Source organism: Microcaecilia unicolor, chromosome 12 (genome assembly GCF_901765095.1).
Source record: "Microcaecilia unicolor chromosome 12, aMicUni1.1, whole genome shotgun sequence".
In the NCBI taxonomy this organism is placed as follows: domain Eukaryota; kingdom Metazoa; phylum Chordata; class Amphibia; order Gymnophiona; family Siphonopidae; genus Microcaecilia; species Microcaecilia unicolor.
In genome coordinates, this window is record NC_044042.1 from 73,175,483 (window position 1) to 73,194,670 (window position 19,188).

Below are 19,188 nucleotides of genomic sequence, written 5' to 3' on the forward strand. Positions count from 1 at the left end.
TTTTTTACTTTGTCCTTGATAAAAAGTTTAATATCCACACTCTTATCACTTCTCGCCTAGATTATTGCAGCCTGCTTCTCACCGGCCTCCCACTTAGCCATCTCTCTCCTCTTCAATCAGTCCAAAACTCTGCTGCGCGACTCATTTTCCGCCAGAGTCGCTATGCTCACATTAGCCCTCTCCTCAAGTCACTTCACTGGCTCCCTATCCATTTCCGCATTCAATTCAAACTTTTCTTACTTACCTATAAGTGCATTCACTCTACCGCTCCCCAGTACCTCTCCTCTCTTGTCTCTCCCTAAGCCCCCCCCCCCCCTCGGGTACTCCGTTCTGTGGATAAATCTCTCTTGTCTGTCCCCTTCTCCTTTACTGCTAATTCCAGACTCCGTTCCTTTTATCTCGCTGCACCTCACGCCTGGAATAGATTTCCTGAGCCTGTACGTCTAGCCCCGTCTTTGGTCATTTTCAAATCCAGGCTAAAAGCTCACTTCTTTAACGCTGCTTTTGACTCATAACCTCTACTCACTGAACTTCTCATTTTCCCCCCTAAAACCTCCTCCCCTCTTCCCCCATTCACTATCTCTGTTAATGGCTCTCATATCCTCCCTGTCTCCTCGGCTCGTAACCTTGGAGTCATCTTCGACTCTTCTCTCTCCTTCTCTGCTCATATTCAACAAATCGCCAAAACCTGTTGCTTCTTTATCTTCAACATTAGCAAAATTCGCCCCTTCCTTTCTGAACACGCCACCAAAACCCTTATTCACACCCTTGTTACTTCTCGCTTGGATTATTGCAATTTACTTCTCACTGGTCTTCCGCTCAATCATCTTTCTCCTCTCCAATCTGTCCAGAATTCTGCAGCTCGACTTATTTTCCGCCAGAATCGTTATGCCCACACTAGCCCACTTCTCAAGTCTCTTCACTGGCTCCCTGCCCGCTTTCATATACAGTTCAAACTTCTCTTACTGACCTTTAAATGCATCCACTCTTTGACCCCTCATTACCTTTCCTCTCATTTCTCCCTACTCTCTGAGCAAGTCTCTCTTGTCATCCCCCTTCTCCTCCACCGCTAACTCCAGACTTCGTTCCTTTTATCTTGCTGCACCTTATGCCTGGAACCGTCTTCCCGAGCCCATACGTCTAGCTCCATCTCTACCTGTTTTTAAATCTATGCTGAAGGCTCACCTTTTCACTGCTGCCTTTGGCTCCTAGCTGCTACTCTTTTGCCCTCCTCCTCCCCTGTTCCTCTTTACCCTGTAATTCCCTTGCCCATAACGTCTTGTCTGTCTGTTTTACCTAGATTGTAAGCTCTTTGAGCAGGGACTGTCTCTCTATGTCAAATGTTCAGCGCTGCGTGCGTCTGGTAGCGCTATATAAATGCTATTAGTAGTAGTAGTAGTAGTTCTTACATCTTTAGCAAGATATGGCCATAAGAACATACATAAGAGTAGCCATACTGGGTTAGACCAATGGTCTATCCAGCCCAGTATCCTGTTTTCCAAACAGTGGCCAAGCCAGGTCACAAGTACCTGGCAGAAACCCAAATCGTGGCAACACTCCATACTACAAATCCCAGGGCAAGCAGTAGCTTCCCATGTCTGCTTCAATTGCAGACTATGGACTTTTCCTCCGGGAATTTGTCCAAACCTTTTTTAAGCCCAGATATGCTAATCACTGTTACCACTTCCTCTGGCAAAGAGTTCCAAAGCTTAACTATTCGTTGAGTGAAAATATGTTTCCTCCTATTTGTTTTAAAAGTATTTCCACGTAACTTCCTTGAGTGTTCCCTAGTCTTTGTACTTTTGGAACTAGTAAAAAAATCGATTTACTTCTACTCGTTCTACACCATTCAGGATTTTGTAGACCTCAATCATATCTCCCCTCATCCGTCTCTTTTCCAAGCTGAAGAGCCCTAACCTCTTTAGTCTTTCCTCATATGAGAGGAGTTCCATCCCCTTTATCATTTTGGTCACTCTTCTTTGAACCTTTTCTAATTCCGCTATATCTCCAGGTAAGACTTCACCAACAACCAAGGAGCCGACGAGAGAAGGAAAAATTCTAGACCTAGTCCTTAGTGGAGCACATGAGCTGGTGCGGAAGGTAATGGTGCTGGGGCCACTTGATAACAGTGATCATAATATGATCGGATTTGATATTAGCTTTGAAGTAAGTATACATAGGAAATCAAATACGTTAGCGTTTAACTTTAAAAAAGGAGACTATGATAAAATGAGAAGAACGGTGAAAAAAAAACTTAGAGGAGCAGCTGCGAGGGTCAAAAATTTACATCAGGTGTGGATGCTGTTCATCCTGGAAGCCCAGGCCAAATATATTCTGCGTATTAAAAAAGTAGTATGGAAGACCAAACGACAGCCGGCATGGTTAAAAAGTGAGGTGAAGGAAGCTATTAGAGCTAATAGAAAATCCTTCAGAAAGTGGAAGAAGGAACTGACTAAAAATAATAAGAAACAGCATAAGGAATGTCAAGTCAAATGCAAAGCGCTGATAAGGAAGGTTAAGAGGGACTTCGAAAAAAAGATTGTGTTGGAGGCAAAAACACCCATAGTAAACATTTTTTTTTAGGTATATTAAAAGCAGGAAGCCGGCAAAAGAATCGGTGGGACCGCTAGATGACTGAGGAGTAAAATGGGTGATCAGGGAAGACAAAGCCGTAGCGGAGAGATTAAATGAATTCTTTGCTTCGGTCTTCACCAAGGAAGATTTGGGTGGAATACCGGTGCCAGAAATGGTATTCGAAGCTGACGAGTCAGAGAAGCTTAATGAATTCTCTGTAAATCTGGAAGATGTAATGGGGCAGTTCTACAGACTGAAGAGTAGCAAATCTCCTGGACCGGATGGTATTCATCCCAGAGTACTGATAGAACTGAAAAATGAACTTGCGGAGCTGTTGTTAGTAATATCTAATTTATCCTTAAAATCGAGCGTGGTACCGGAAGATTGGAGGGTGGCCAATGTAACACCGATTTTTAAAAACGGTTCCAGAGGAGATCCAGGAAATTATAGACCGGTGAGTCTGACATTAGTGCCGGGCAAAATGGTAGAGACTATTATAAAGAACAAAATTTCATGGCATATTCAAAAGCATGGATTAATGAGACAAAATCAACATGGATTTAGTGAACGGAAATCTTGCCTCACCAATCTACTAGATTTCTTTGAAGGGGTGAACAAACATTTTGATAAAGGTGAGCCGGTTGATATTGTGTATCTGGATTTTCAGAAGGCATAAGTAATGCCATACTGGGAAAAGACCAAGGGTCCATCGAGCCCAGCATCTTGTCCACGACAGCGGCCAATCCAGGCCAAGGGCACCTGGCAAGCTTCCCAAACGTACAAACATTCTATACATGTTATTCCTGGGATTTTGGATTTTTCCAAGTCCGTTTAGTAGCGGTTTATGGACTTGTCCTTTAGGAAACCGTCCAACCTCTTTTTAAACTCTGCTAAGCTAACCGCCTTCACCACATTTTCCGGCAATGAATTCCAGAGTTTAATTACACGTTGGGTGAAGAAAAAGTTTCTCCGATTTGTTTTAAATTTACTGCACTGTAGTTTAATCGCATGCCCCCTAGTCCTAGTATTTTTGGAAAGCGTGAACAGACGCTTCACATCCACCTGTTCCACTACACTCATTATTTTATATACCTCTATCATGTCTCCCCTCAGCCGTCTCTTCTCCAAGCTGAATAGCCCTAGCCTCCTTAGCCTTTCTTCATAGGGAAGTCGTCCCATCCCCGCTATAATTTTAGTCGCCCTTCGCTGCACCTTTTCCAATTCTACTATATCTTTCTTGAGATGCGGCGACCAGAATTGAACACAATACTCAAGGTGCGGTCGCACCATGGAGCGATACAACGGCGTTTGACAAAGTACCTCATGAAAGACTCCAGAGGAAATTGGAGAGTCATGGGATAAGATGTAGTGTTCTATTGTGGATTAAAAACTGGTTAAAAGATAGAAAACAGAGAGTAGGGTTAAATGGTCAGTATTCTCAATGGAGAAAGGTAGTTAGTGGGGTTCCCCAGGGGTCTGTGCTGGGACTGCTGCTTTTTAACATATTTATAAATGACCTAGAGATGGGAGTAACTAGTGAGGTAATTAAATTTGCTGATAACACAAAGTTATTCAAAGTCAAATCGTGGGAGGATTGTGAAAAATTACAAGAGGACCTTATGAGACTGGGAGACTGGGCATCTAAATGGCAGATGACATTTAATGTAAGCAAGTGCAAAGTGATGCATGTGGGAAAGAGGAACCCGAATTATAGCTACGTCATGCAAGGTTCCACGTTAGGAGTCACTGACCAAGAAAGGGATCTAGGTGTCGTCGTTGATGATACGTTGAAACCTTCTACTCAATGTGCTGCTGCAGCTAAGAAAGCAAATAGAATGTTAGGTATTATTAGAAAAGGAATGGAAAACAAAAATGAGGATGTTATAATGCCTTTGTATCGCTCCATGGTGCGACCACACTTCGAATATTGTGTTCAATTCTGGTCGCTGCATCTAAAAAAAGATATAGTAGAATTAGGAAAGGTACAGAGAACGGCGACAAAAATGATAAAGGGGATGGAACAACTTCCCTATGAGGAAAGGCTAAAGCGGCTAGGGCTCTTCAGCTTGGAGAAAAGGCGGCTGAGAGGAGATAAGATAGAGGTCTATAAAATAATGGAGTGGAGTTGAATGGGTAGATGTGAAACATCTGTTTACGCTTTCCAAAAATACTAGGACTAGGGGACATGCAATGAAGCTACAATGTAGTAAATTTTAAATGAATGGGAAAAAATGTTTCTTCACTCAATGTGCAATTCCTCCACGACCCTCCAGACCGGTCAAGACGCGTGGGTTATGTCCTCCTACCAGCAGAGGAAGACTGAGAAACACTGAGCTTTTGAATACTGTATATATAACCTGTGCAGTACATCCACTAGCCAGTATTTTCTCAGTCTCAGCAGAGGTAGAAGGACAGCCTGTGCAGTCTTCAATAGTCTGGTGAGGTAGTTTGGATACTAGGTCACGGGGATTCGTTGGTTTCCTGACCATTTTCTGATTCTTGGCATACCCTGTACGTGTGTTTAAAAAAAAAAAAAAATCATAATAATAAATAAGTGCTTCGGGGCCCTGGGTCCAGTGGGGACCAGTGTTTTCCCCCTGGGGTGTCACACCTATTTTGGGTCCCTCCCCCTGTGCTGCTCTCTGTTTGGAGAACCTGGCAGCTTTGTGCCTCGGCTGCTTTCCTGGTACTGTTGCCTTGAGTGCCTCACAATTCTCAGCTGCCAATTTGATGTTCCTGTTTCTTTTAGAGCAACAGTGAATTTTCTCCTGCTTGGAACGAACGGAGTTTCAGTTCTTTGTTAGAGCGTGAGAGCAGCGCGAGTGTGTTGAGTGAGTAAGAAGTTTTTGGGTCTGTCTCGCGCGGCATTGTTTTTTGTTTTGCCCTCGTGTTTAGATGGCGGGCAAACTGCTCCGGTGTCGCGCGTGCCGCGGTGTTGAATCCCCGGGAGCTCAGTGTCGTCTTTGTGGTGAACCGAAGCAGGTGCCGGTGGCGGTGGCTCCCCCCGAGTTAACTGCAGAGGTCCCGGCAGTTTCGGGAGTTGCTGGGGCAGCGGGGACGCCACTTGGGACATCGTCAGCGGCTCCGGTTTTGGCGGGAACGTCCGCCATTTTGTCAGCAGCGTGCATTTTGGAATCAGCGGTTTTTGGGCCCGCTGCCCCCGTTTTGGTCGCAAAAGGCCCGTCTGAGGCTCCTGTAGGGGTTGATTTCCCCCCTGAGATCGTGTGGACCCTCTATCAGGCATGGAGGACGGGACCCCCCCAATTGGAGGAGGGGGCTAGTACTTCGTTGGCAAAAAGACCACGGGTGGATTGGTCAGATGACGGGGAGTTCTTTTCTCCGAGTGGTTCTGACGGAGCGCTTAGTGAATTGGGGGACCCAGAGGGGTTTGAAGGCTCGCAGGATGCGGATGAGCTGTCTGAGCTTATAGATCAGGTGTTGGCCACCCTTAAGTTTGATCAGCCAGAGATAGCCATGGGGGAGGCTAGACAGGTGGATCCCTTAGTTAAAGGTATCCAGCGGAAAGCCCGGTCCTTCCCCATGAACAAGGATCTCCGGGATATGGTTTTTCAGGAGTGGAATGTTCCGGATGCGCCATGTAAAGTCGCGAAAGCCATGGCGAGGCTTTATCCTCTTCCGCAGGAGGATAGGGATTCCTTTATGGCTCCCACAGTGGATGCCGTGGTGACGGCAGTTACTAAAGCCACGGCAATCCCGGTAGACGGAGGTACTGCTCTCCGTGACCCCCAGGATAGGAGGCTGGAATCATTTCTCAGCGTAGTTTTGATCTGTCAGCTCTCGCCTTGCAGGCCTCGGTGTGTGGGGGCCTGGTAGCTCGGGCGTGTTTTCGTTGGGCCGAGAAGCTTCTGGATGATTCGGTGGATGTTGGTTCCTCGGGGGGTCCAGGAGTTAGCCAAGCTGGAGATGGGATCGTCCTTTTTGTTGGATGCTCTTTATGATTTATTGCGTGCTTCGGCAAAAAATATGGCTATGGTAGTGGGGGCGCGTAGGGCCCTCTGGTTACGCGGTGGGTTGCGGACGCGGCCTCTAAGGCTAAGCTGTGTTCTCTTCCCTTCAAGGGGTCCATGCTTTTTGGTGAGGAATTGGATAAATTGGTGAAAGGTCTCAGTGTTGCCAAGGCCCCTCGGGTTCCGGATTTTCGTCCCGAGGCGGCTTCCAGGGGTACTTCCTCCCGAGGTCGGTTTAAGGAGGCTCGTCGGTATAGGCCAGGGAGGTCTAGTGGGGCTTCTAGAGGGCAGTTCTTCCAGCACACCCAGTCCTTTCGTGGGAGTCGTCGCAGAGGGCGTGACTTTTCCACGGGAGGTCAGGTTTCGGGGCGTAATGCACAATGAAGGTGTGTGGGCCCAGGCTCTGATTCGGGTAGGGGCTCGTCTGAGTCTTTTTTACCAGAACTGGGCCCAAATCACTTCAGATCAGTGGGTTCTCGAGGTGGTACGAGACGGATATGCCCTGGAGTTCGACAGTTCGCCTCCAGAAAGGTTCTTGGAGTCCCCTTGTCATTCGAGGCTCAAGCGGGCAGCAGTGCGGGACACTTTGGCTCGTCTGATCAGGCTGGGGGCGGTGGTACCGGTTCCCCTCGCTCAGCGCGGCTCGGGCTGCTATTCGATCTATTTTGTGGTCCCAAAGAAGGAGGATGCCTTTCGGCTATCTTAGATCTAAAGAGAGTCAATGCAGCTCTCAAGGTTCCCTCGTTTCGCATGGAAACGTTGCGGTCGGTCATTGTCACGGTTCAGGACGGAGAGTTTCTAACGTCTTTGGATTTGACGGAAGCTTATCTCCACATTCCTATTCGTGCCGCTCATCAGCGATTTCTTCGCTTTTCGGTATTAGGGAAGCACTTTCAGTTCTGTGCTCTACCTTTCGGACTAGCAACGGCTCCCCGAACTTTTTTCCAAGGTTATGGTTGTAGTGGCGGCGGCTTTGCAGAGGCAGGGTGTTCTGGTGCACCCGTACCTGGACGATTGGCTGATTCGGGCCAAGTCCAGGTCGGAGAGTGAGATTGGCTACTGCTCGAGTGGTTCAGTTTCTTCAGTCTCTGGGCTGGGTAGTGAACTTCGGCAAGAGTCATCCGGTGCCGTCGCAGTCTCTGGAATATCTGGGAGTGCTTTTCGATACAAGAAGGGTCGAGTATTCTTGCCGGGTCCCCGGATTCACAAGTTGCAGGGTCAGATTCATCGGTTTCTGGCGGAATCAGCACCGACGGCCCGGGAGTATCTGCAAGTCCTGGGGTTGATGGCGGCCACCATAGAGGTAGTTCCGTGGGCCCAGGCGCACATGCGGTAGTTGCAGTTAGCTCTTCTCAGTCGTTGGTCACCACTGAGTCAGGAGTTGGACATTCGTCTTCAGCTGTCAGGTAATCCCACGCCTCAGTCTCCGGTGGTGGCTAGACACAGGCAATCTGAAAAAGTGAATTTCCTAGTATACTGTTCAAACTTCTCCTTTGACCTACAAGTGCCACTCCACAGCTCCTCAGTACCTTTCTGCTCTCATCTCTCCCTACACTCCTCCCCGTGAACTCCGTTCGCTGGGTAAATGTCTCCTGTCGTCCCCCTTCTCCACCACTGCTAACTCCCGGCTCCGTTCCTTCTATCTCGCTGCTCCCTTGCCTGGAATAGACTCCCTGAGCCAGTACGTCAGGCTCAGTCTCTGGCTGTCTTCAAGTCTAGGCTTAAAGCCCACCTCTTTGCTACTGCTTTCGACTCCTAACCATGACTCTCTTACTCAACACCCTCACTTATCACCCCTACCACTGCAATTTTCCCCACCCCTAGCTGTCTGTTCGTCTGTCCAATTTAGATTGTAAGCTCTGTTGAGCAGGGACTGTCTTTTCATGTTAATTTGTACAGCGCTGCGTAAGTCTAGTAGCGCTATAGAAATGTTTAATAGTAGTAGTAGTAGTAGTTGGAGGCCCCGCAGTGGGTGGTCCTCGTCACAGACGCCAGTCTACAAGGCTGGGGAGCTCATTGTCTCGGGCAAGTAGCTCAAGGTCGGTGGGCTCAGTGGTCCATCAATCGTTTGGAAACTCGGGCCATTCGGTTCGCGCTTCAGGCTTTTCAGAGTCTTCTGTTCCGGAAAGCAGTCAGGGTGTTCTGCGACAACGCCACCCACCGTGGCTTATGTCAACCATCAGGGGGGCACGAAGAGTCAGGCGGGTCGCGGAGGAGGCGGAGCTGTTGTGCCAATGGGCGGAGAGTCACCTCTACTAGCGCTCTCCGCGGCACATGTGGCCGGATGTGGACAACGTGGACACAGATTACCTGAGCAGGCATACTCTAGACCCCGGAGAGTGGTCTCTGCATTGGTCGGTGTTCGAGCGCATTGTGTCGGTCTGGGGGCTTCCTGAGGTGGACCTGATGGCAACGGCCCACAATGCTCGTTCTGAGGTTTTCAGTCATCGGAGGGACCCTCGAGCGGAAGGGATCGACGCTCTTCTGGTGCCCTGGCCTCAGGAGTTGCTGTGTGTTTTTCCTCCATGGCCCTAGTCGGACGCGTAGTTCAACGCATAGCTCGGCACCCCGGACGGGTGATTTTGATAGCCCCGAATTGGCTGCGTCGGCCGTGGTTCGGAGATCTGGTATGGCTGGCGGTAGCGGATCCTCTTCCATTGTCAGATTCAGTGGTGTTGTGTCAGGGACCGATAGTTATGCAGGATCGGTTCTCGCTTACGGCCTGGCTCTTGAGAGGCACAGGTTAAAGAAGAAGGTTTTTCGTCCAGAGTTATCGCCACAATGTTGAGCTCTCGTAGGCAATCTACTTCGTTGGCTACGTCCGGGTCTGGAGAGTCTTTGAACATTGGTGCGCAGGTAGACAGGTTCTTCCTTTTCGGGGCGTTGGTGACGGATTTATTGGAGTTTTTGCAGGATGGTATGGACAGGGGTCTGGCCTTGTCCTCCTTAAAGTACAAGTGGCAGCTTTGTCCTGTTTTCGGGGGAAAGGTTCAGGGGAAGTCTTTAGCTTCTAGTCCTGATGTTGTTCGCTTTTTGAAGGTGTTAAGCTGCTGCGACCGCCTCGGCGGCGGATGGTGCCTCCGTGGGATTTGAATCTCGTTCTGGATGCTTTGGTTAGGCCGCCATTTGAGCCCTTGGTTTCTGTTTCGGACAGGATCTTTCCTTAAAGACGGTTTTCTTGGTGGCCATTACTTCAGCTCGGAGGGTGTCGGGCTTCATGCTTTGTCTTGTAGAGAACCCTTTTTGATTTTTTCCAAGGAAGAAGGTTCATTGTGGCCAGTGCCGTCCTTTTTGCCCAAGGTGGTCTCAGAGTTTCATGTTAATCAAGTCATTTCCTTGCCAGTTTTGGGTAATTGGCGGGGGATACGGAGCAGCGTCGTCTGGCAAAGCTAGATGTGGCGGAGAGTCTTGCGTTGTTTATATTTCCAGAACTCGGGAGTATAGAGTTTCTGATCGTTGTTCGTTCTGCCTGGTGTGCAAAAAAGGGGAGCAGCAGCTTCCAAGGCAACGATAGCAAGGTGGTTAAAGGGAGGCGATTGCTTTGGCTTATTGCTAAAAGGTCGCTTGGCTCCTAAGGAGTTTTTCGGCCCATTCTACCAGGGGAATGGCGGCCTCTTGGGCGGAGTGTAGTATGATTCCTCCGTTAGATATTTGTCGAGCGGCGGTTTGGTCTTCCTTGCATTCCTTTGTTAAGCATTATAGGATTGATGTGCATGCCAAGGAAGAGGCAGGCTTTGGGGCTGCAGTGTGGACCTCTGGCCTTCGTGGATCCCGCCCATAGGATATTTATTGCTTTGGTACGTCCCACGCGTCTTGACCGGTCTGGAGGGTCGTGGAGGAAGGTGAAATTATCTTACCTGCTAATTTTCTTTCCTCTAGACCCTCCAGACCGGTCAAGGCCGCCCTGTCTGTCTGTCTGTATTTTAGGCCAGGAGGTATGTTTGGGCCTCACGTGGAATTAGCTACTTAGGGGTTCTTTTGACTCTGTCCTATTCGGATTTATTTTCTGCTAATTATCTTGGTTTTGTTCGGGACCTCTCTCGTGACTTGGACCGTTGGAAGGGTTTGGATCTATCTTGGTTTAGCTACAGTTAAAATGACTGTCTTACAATGTTTACTTTACTTATTCCAGGTTTTCCCCCTCTGTCTGTCTCAGGGATTCCTCTCTAAGGTGCAGGACCGAATCATTCACTTTATTTGGTCCGGTAAAAGACCTAGTTTACTCCATTCTTTTCTCTACCAGAACAAGCGAAAAGGAGGCCTGTGTGTTCCCAACGTCTTTTAGTACTATAGAGTGGCTCAGGCTCATGCGGCTCTGGAATGGTATTAGGCACATCCTCACAAATTGTGGGTTCATTTGGAACAGATATCTCTGGGTCCAAGATCATTGGATGCCCTAATGTGGCTTTCTCATAAACTTAGGTGTCTTGGTAGTAGGCTGTGTCCCTCAATTTATACTACATTTTATTATTGGGATAGTCTTTTTCTGTCTCAGGATCAAATCTTGTCTCATCTCACTCCCATAGCCTTTAATCTTCTGTTCCCCACTAGGCTTGTCCCCGAAGCATTTACAAGGTGGTATTCCCTTGGCATCAAGACTTGGGGTCAGATGTTTGAGGAAGATACTTTGCTTTCTTTCTCTACTCTTCTGGAGGAATACCCTCTTTTGCCCCAGGTTAGGTATGCATTCCTTCAACTATCCCATTTTCTTCTTCACCCTGTATTTGTTCTAAGGTACTTTGGGAGGATTCCTTGTTAGGAGACCTATGTGAGGACTTGAGAAGTACTTGGGGTCTGATAATTTGTTTATATAAACATCTTTGTTCACAGTCACCTGTTTACACCTTACATCATCTGATTTGGCAGCGTGAGCTAGGCTTCAATTTGGAGGATGAGTGGAGCACTCTGGAAAAAGCACTGTTGAAGGTTTCAGTTTCTGTGCCCTTTAAGGAAAACGCTGTTAAAGTTCTGTTTCGTTGGAGATAAGGAGGGCAAAAAAGGACTTTGAGAAGAAATTAGCGTTGGAAGCAAAAATACATAGTAAAAATTTTTTTAGATACATTAAAAGCAGGAAACCGGCCAAAGAGTCGGTTGGGCCGCTGGACGAAAATGGTGTTAAAGGGGCGATCAGGGAGGACAAAGCCGTAGCGGAGAAATTAAATGAATTCTTTGCTTCGGTCTTCACCGAGGAGGATTTGGGGGGGACACCGGTGCCGGAAAGAATATTTGAAGCGGGGGAGTCGGAGAAACTAAACGAATTCTCTGTAACCTTGGAGGATGTAATGGGTCAGTTCAGCAAGCTGAAGAGTAGTAAATCACCGGGACCTGATGGTATTCATCCCAGAGTATATTAGAACTAAAAAATGAACTTGCGGAGCTACTGTTAGAAATATGCAATCTGTCCCTAAAATCGAGTGTAGTACCGGAAGACTGGAGGGTAGCCAATGTTACTCCGATTTTTAAGAAGGGTTCCAGAGGAGATCCGGGAAATTATAGACCGGTGAGTCTGACGTCGGTGCCGGGCAAGATGGTGGAGGCTATTATTAAGAATAAAATTGCAGAGCATATACAAAAACATGGACTGATGAGACAAAGTCAGCACGGATTTAGTGAAGGGAAGTCTTGCCTCACCAATCTAATGCATTTTTTTGAGGGGGTAAGCAAACATGTGGACAATGGGGAGCCGGTTGATATTGTATATCTGGATTTTCAGAATGCGTTTGACAAAGTGCCGCACGAAAGACTCCTGAAGAAATTGCAGAGTCATGGAATCGGAGGTAGGGTATTATTATGGATTAAGAACTGGTTGAAAGATAGGACTGAGAGTAGGATTGCGTGGACAGTATTCTCAGTGGAGGAGGGTAGTTAGTGGGGTCCCGCAGGGGTCTGTGCTGGGTCCGTTGCTTTTTAATGTATTTATAAATGACCTAGAGATGGGAATAACTAGTGAGGTAATTAAATTCGCCGATGACACAAAATTATTCAGGGTCGTCAAGTCGCAGGAGGATGTGAACGATTACAGGAGGACCTTGCGAGACTGGGAGATTGGGCGTGCAAGTGGCAGATGAAGTTCAATGTTGACAAGTGCAAAGTGATGCATGTGGGTAAGAGGAACCCGAATTATAGCTACGTCTTGCAAGGTTCCGCGTTAGGAGTTACGGATCAAGAAAGGGATCTGGGTGTCGTCGTCGATGATACGCTGAAACCTTCTGCTCAGTGTGCTGCTGCTGCGGCTAGGAAAGCGAATAGAATGTTGGGTGTTATTAGGAAGGGTATGGAGTCCAGGTGTGGATGTTATAATGCCGTTGTATCGCTCCATGGTGCGACCGCACCTGGAGTATTGTGTTCAGTACTGGTCTCCGTATCTCAAAAAAGATATAGTAGAATTGGAAAAGGTACAGCGAAGGGCGACGAAAATGATAGTGGGGATGGGACGACTTTCCTATGAAGAGAGGCTGAGAAGGCTAGGGCTTTTTAGCTTGGAGAAGAGACGGCTGAGGGGAGATATGATAGAAGTGTATAAAATAATGAGTGGATCGGGTGGATGTGAAGCGACTGTTCACGCTATCCAAAAATACTAGGACTAGAGGGCATGAGTTGAAGCTACAGTGTGGTAAATTTAAAATGAATCGGAGAAAATTTTTCTTCACCCAACGTGTAATTAGACTCTGGAATTCGTTGCCGGAGAACGTGGTACGGGCGGTTAGCTTGACGGAGTTTAAAAAGGGGTTAGATAGATTCCTAAAGGACAAGTCCATAGACCGCTATTAAATGGACTTGGAAAAATTCCGCATTTTTAGGTATAACTTGTCTGGAATGTTTTTACGTTTGGGGAGCGTGCCAGGTGCCCTTGACCTGGATTGGCCACTGTCGGTGACAGGATGCTGGGCTAGATGGACCTTTGGTCTTTCCCAGTATGGCACTACTTATGTACTTATGTACTTATGTACTTAACACCTGCCCACCTTCAGCACATTTTCCCTGGAGCCTCTGGCTTGTGTTGGAGGTGGTGTGGGGAGATTGGTATAAAGGGTTACATTTGGTGGACTTCTGTGAAGGCTCGGGATTTTTAGAGAATGATTCAACATAGACTTCAAGTTTGGTTGGACCACCCAATTTCTTGGTCACCATTGTTTTTCCTGTTTCCCAATAACGTGCCTGGACTTAAGCCTCCACAAGCTCTTTTGGTGCACCACGCTATGTGTGCTGCTCGAGTTACCAAGGCAGAGCACTGGAAACAACAGACTGTTTGTTCCTTCGCTGGTGAAGTGACTCAGTAAATTATGGTACATTTGTGAAATGGAGTGTCTGTTTGCTGTTCATCGACACTTGCTTCATAAATGGGAAGTCACCTGGGAACCTTTTCTTAGTCATTGTTCTGCTTGACTGATGATCTCTTTGATTACAGTTGGTTCCCTCCTGTACCTGGTTTCCTTGAGGTGGGGGGGGGGGGGGGGGAGGGTTGGGGAGGGGGTTTGGGTAGGTTTGAAGTTTCATAGTGTTTCCATTTGGTGCAAGGGGGCCTATGAGATTGTTTTCAGGGCTATATTACCTTGCTGGTTTCTATGATCCAAAAGTTATTGTCTGTATTGTTGTTTTTTTGTTGGCTGCTGTTTATATTTTTGCCCCACCCTTTGAATTTCAATAAAGACTCTTATAAATTTTAAAAAAAAAATCTGACTGCCATCCGGTGGCCTATTCCAGTTCTCCCGTGTGCACCCAGATGCTTCCACCATGTGACTGTGACTCAATTTTGAGCGACAAAGGTGATGATTTATTAAACAGCCCGGCAGTGTTTCACTGTTGTCTACTCGGTTTTCTGTGGCTGACTGTGTTTGTGGCTAGTAGAGTTTGATATTGTATTCTCTCCCTCTGCAGAAAATCTGACTGCCTCCGTACCTATTCTGGCTCTCTCATGAGCACCAAGATGGCGCCACCCACATGACTATGACGTCATTCATTGCTTGACAAACTGATTTATTCAACAACCCTGTGGTGTTGTGTGCTGTGATGGCACATATTGTGGGTGTGCACCCAAGGAGCAGGTCTTGCTCCTTGATCAAGTTCCTTGGAGCAAACCTCCGAGGAGCAAGTTCCATCAAGATCTGATATGCCATTGGCTTTCCCTCCATGGACCATCTTGAACTACCCCATACCACCGGCTAGCCCTACAATCTTTAAACTCTTTGGTATTTTTTCTACCTCTGGAGTTTTCTCTTTGATCCATATCCTCAGCACCTACCATCTCAGTTCATAGAGGCCACTGCGTCCCTGCTCTTCGTCAATCTTCCCGGACTCACGAGGTAAGCAATCTTGTCTCCTGCTGTTCTTTCCCCCTACTCTCAATGTTTTCCTGCTGCAATGCTGTCATTTTAACTGTTGATCTCTGTGCTCTAAATCTTCCCTCACACATAACCTTATTGATGCTCACCAATTGGACCTCCTCTGTCAAACGGAAACCTGGCTCAGACCCATGAATGAAGCCTGTCTTTTTCAATGCCTCCCACATGATTATTCAGTATTGTACTCATCAAGACTGTTTAAACATGGTGGTGGCCTTGCTGTAATTACATTTCCTAGACTAGTTGTCAAAGAGTTATCCTCACTTCACTTTCCTCTATCCTACACTCTAAACCTCCTTTCTACTTGCTCCTCTTACTTGCTCCCACCCTCTGCCAGTGAATGGGAGCTGGTTACTAGACCTTAGCTGATGCTGCCAATGTATTAAATAATGTTCTTACTTTTGGCTATTTAACCTGCACATTGATGACACTGTGAATCCTAGCACCTCCTGTTTTCTTACTTTTCTTTCTGATCTCAGACTGCATCAGTTGTATCCTTATCTCACCCATTCTGGTGGGCCTACCTTGGACCTACTTATTTCTTTGACTTCTTTGATTTCTTTGATCTCTGATTTACTAGGAAACCCTTGTCCTGGTGGATCACTTCATCCTCTCTTTTATGCTGTCCCTCCTGCTCTCAACCAGTGTTCCCCTCCATCTGGGTACTGGACCAGACTTGAATGTCTTGACCGTGATACCATTCCACTGTTTTCTTCCCCTTCCCTGAAGATTTCTCCGCTTCCTGTCTTGAAGAGAAAGTTCAGTGCTGGGACTCCACGTTAAATAATCTCCTTAATGACTAGGTCAATTCTCTTGTCTCTCCATTCAGCGTTGACAACCCTAGTATCATCATGGCCTCCGCTTGCTCAAAGGTCAAGTATACAGAGCCGAAAGAATCTGGGAAAAATATACTCTTCTAATGCCCTTCATACCTGTAGATTGTAACAATGTTTTTACACCACTCAGATTAAGGAAAGCCAAGAAAATATATTTCTCTAATCTCATATCCTCTTCACTTAAACCTAATAAATGGCTATTTGGTGCATATACTTCTTTAACCTCCCCTACCCATTCTAAGGGTAACTCCACCTCACATGTGCCTTTCTCTGTTCAGCTTGCTCAATATTTTCATGCCAAGATCAATGATTTCCAAAGTTTGCTTTCCCAACCAGCCTCCAATGCTAGGTTCTCCCAACCATTCTGACCTCATCCTAGAGTGCATTTAATCTTCTCTCAATTGATTACCTTTCCAATGTCCTCTCCTCTATGAACCTTGCTCCATGTTCTCTTGATCTCGTTCCACCTGAAAGGCTGAAAATCTCCTCTTTCCCCATGCTCAATCAGATCATAATCCAGAGTCTTTGTCTAGCACTGTTCCCTCTTCTTGGAAGTCGGCTATAGTATGGCCCGTCCTAAAAAAGACCTCCTTGATCCTAGTGCTCCTGCTAATTTCTAGCCCATTCTTTTTTTCTCCAAATTGTATTATATACATTGCATAGTTAAAACAAGTAAAACAGAAAAAACGTCAAATAGAATAAATAAAACAAATAATAATAAACCAATCTAGTAGCCCCCATCATGGAGAGAAATAAGAACAAAGAAAAAAATTACAATCCATAATCAAGAAGAGTCTAACCTCTTCTACACTGGTCCATTTCTAACTTACCATTCCAATCTAGACTCATAGGAAAATATCATCTATCATCAACTCATCACTCATATTGAATCCACTAATGCCCTTCACCTGTGCCAATCAGAGTTCAGATATAGTCATAGCACTAAAACCATCCTTTCTTCTCTTCTCTGTGAACTTCACAGTTACTTAGAGAAAGGTTACATTGCCCTTGTGGTCTCCCTAGACCTCTCTGCTGTATTCGACCTAGTCCACCATCCTCTCTTATTACATAGACTGTCGGCAATCAGAATCTTTGGTCAGGTCCTTGGTTGGTTCTCCTCTTTCTTAGAAAACTATTCATTTGCAGTATCCACCTCTACTGCTCAGCTCTTCTCCTCCTTGCCCCTGTCCTGTGGAGTTCCGCAGGGTTCCATCCTTTCCCCTGTCCTTTTCAACATTTTCCTCAATTCTCTGGCTCCCTTCATTCAGTCCTTCAATATCAGTGCCCACTACTATGCAGACAATATTCTTTTGATAGACTATATAGATAATTGTTTCATTGATTTAAAGCCTCTTCAAACTTGTCTTGATGAAGTGGCTGTCTGGCTGTTCAAAAATCATCTCATTCTTTATCTATAAAAGACCGTAATCTATCCCTCTCTATAATTCCTAATCTTTTCAGCTCCCCACTTCACTGTTGACTCATTCTGCTACCTTGGCATCATTTTTTTCAAAGCACATCTCCATGGTCTTGTTCAACACCTTGGTTGAATCTCTTCATAAAGGCAGTTAATAAATCCCAATAAATAAATAATAACAAGGTGCACTGTCCCCATTCTTAAAAACCAGTGATTATTTACAATGTTTTAAGAACCGATCCCCACTAACGTATGTACAATTAAAAACAAGATGCACTGTCCCCATTCTTAAAATCCAGTACCTACTGGACCAAGTCCTTCTGTTGCCTGAGGCCACATGGGTGCAGTCAAACCTTTTGCCGGAGGATGTAGTAACAGCGGTTAGCATATCTGGGTTTTAAAAAAGGCTTGGACAAGTTCCTGGAGGAAAAGTCCATAGTCTGCTATTGAGACAGACATGAGGAAACAAATCCTTGCCCTGGGATTGATAGCGTGGAGCTGCCATGTTTTGGGTTTCTGCCAGGTACTTGTGACCTTGCTTGGCCACTGTTAGAAACAGGATACTGGGCTAGATGGACCATTGGTCTGACCCAGTATGGCTACTCTTATGTTCTTAATGACATCAAGACAGAGAGGAATTGGGAACTTAATAGAATTGGTCATTGTGTGTTGTCTCTGCAGCTGGGTCTGGGGAAATGCAATATAGTCATTGGTGTGTGTGATGCACTGGGAAATGACTGACTGGCTAAGTCTTGCAGTGGCTGCCAGAACAGATTGACAACTTCCAGTGGCCAGAAAGCAAGTGCAGAGTTGACTTTGAGGTGCACAAGCATGGGCTGCCTCCTTTGAGTGGCGGGGGGAGATGTAGAATGGCTGCCTTGTCGAAGCAGAAATAGCCTATGCACTGCTTTTTAGTAAGGTCAAGGATCTGTGTCCTGGGCCTGTATATCCTGTGATATAGATGTGGCCTGTTGGCTCTCATCTTCTCCTGATGTACCTCATGCAGCATGGCCTCCACAGCAGTGATGTGGGCCTAGGCCCCCCAAATTTGCTCTGGGCCCCTGGTTGGCTGGCAGGGGTCCACAACCTCTGCCAGCTGAAGACTTCGTCCAGCACTGGTTTGTGGCGCCGCTGCCACATTGGCTGCCCTGCTCTCTCTCTTCCCTTCAGTTGGGCATGTTCCTTTTACTGAAAATGCTCAGTTTCACTAAAAGGAGCGTGCCGGATGTGAGGGGAAGAGAGAGCAGGGCAGGCAATGCGGCAGCTCCAGAGACCAGCGCTGGACAAAATCTTCCTCTGGCAGGGGTTGGGGATCCTTGCCAGGCAAGGTATTTGCAGTGGTGGTGCTTCAGTGACGGGGGTTGGGGACCCCCGCCAGCCAAGATGTACAGCGGCAACAGTGGGCGGCAGAGGGGGGCGGCGGCAGGGTAGCGATCAAAATGTGCTCCCCCCCCCACCTTTGGCTCTGGCCCCTTCCCACCTTGAGGTGGGATCATATGACCATTTTAAAGCCTGCCACCAGCTCCTGCTCAACTCCCCCCCCCCCCCTCATCCAGTGCCCATTGACTCATCCAGGTAGGTTGAGCTGTGCCCACCTAGGAAGGGTCAGGGAACCATGCAGCCATCAGCCAGGTTGTGTCCTCAGCTACAAGGGATGGCAGCCTTGGAAACTTGGTTGTCATAAAGGAGCATTAGAGACTGCATATTTCATGCCCATACATAAAAGACCCTTTTGCTACTTACAGTATTTAACTGGAGCTTATAGATACATTACCTCCAGATGATTTATCTTTAAGAAGGTGTATTCTTCCCATGTTTCTTGAACTGCACTTGTTAGCCCAGGGATAGACTGAGTGAACTGTTCTTTCAAGCCATACAGTGATTTAAGTTTTTCTTCCAGTAATTTGCACTGGTGCTGTTCTATCTTCCACCTGAAAGTTTAATACAGAGAGTTACAGAACCTCAGTATGAGAGATGTATGGATATAGTAATGAGAAGATGAATAGAAGGTCATTTTAGAAGGCTTGCACGGATTTTCCATGTGTAAATAT

The 19,188-nt window shown here is 46.8% G+C and overlaps 1 protein-coding gene across 1 annotated transcript in view; it reads right to left on the minus strand.

The window, feature by feature from the left end:
* KRT222 (keratin 222) overlaps positions 1-19,188 on the minus strand; it is a 140,476-nt gene that overhangs the window by 119,925 nt on the left and 1,363 nt on the right. Inside the window, exon 2 of the mRNA XM_030220475.1 lies at positions 18,912-19,068. Within this exon, the coding sequence (XP_030076335.1) occupies positions 18,912-19,068 (157 nt within the window). The remainder of the gene's footprint in view (positions 1-18,911; positions 19,069-19,188) is intronic.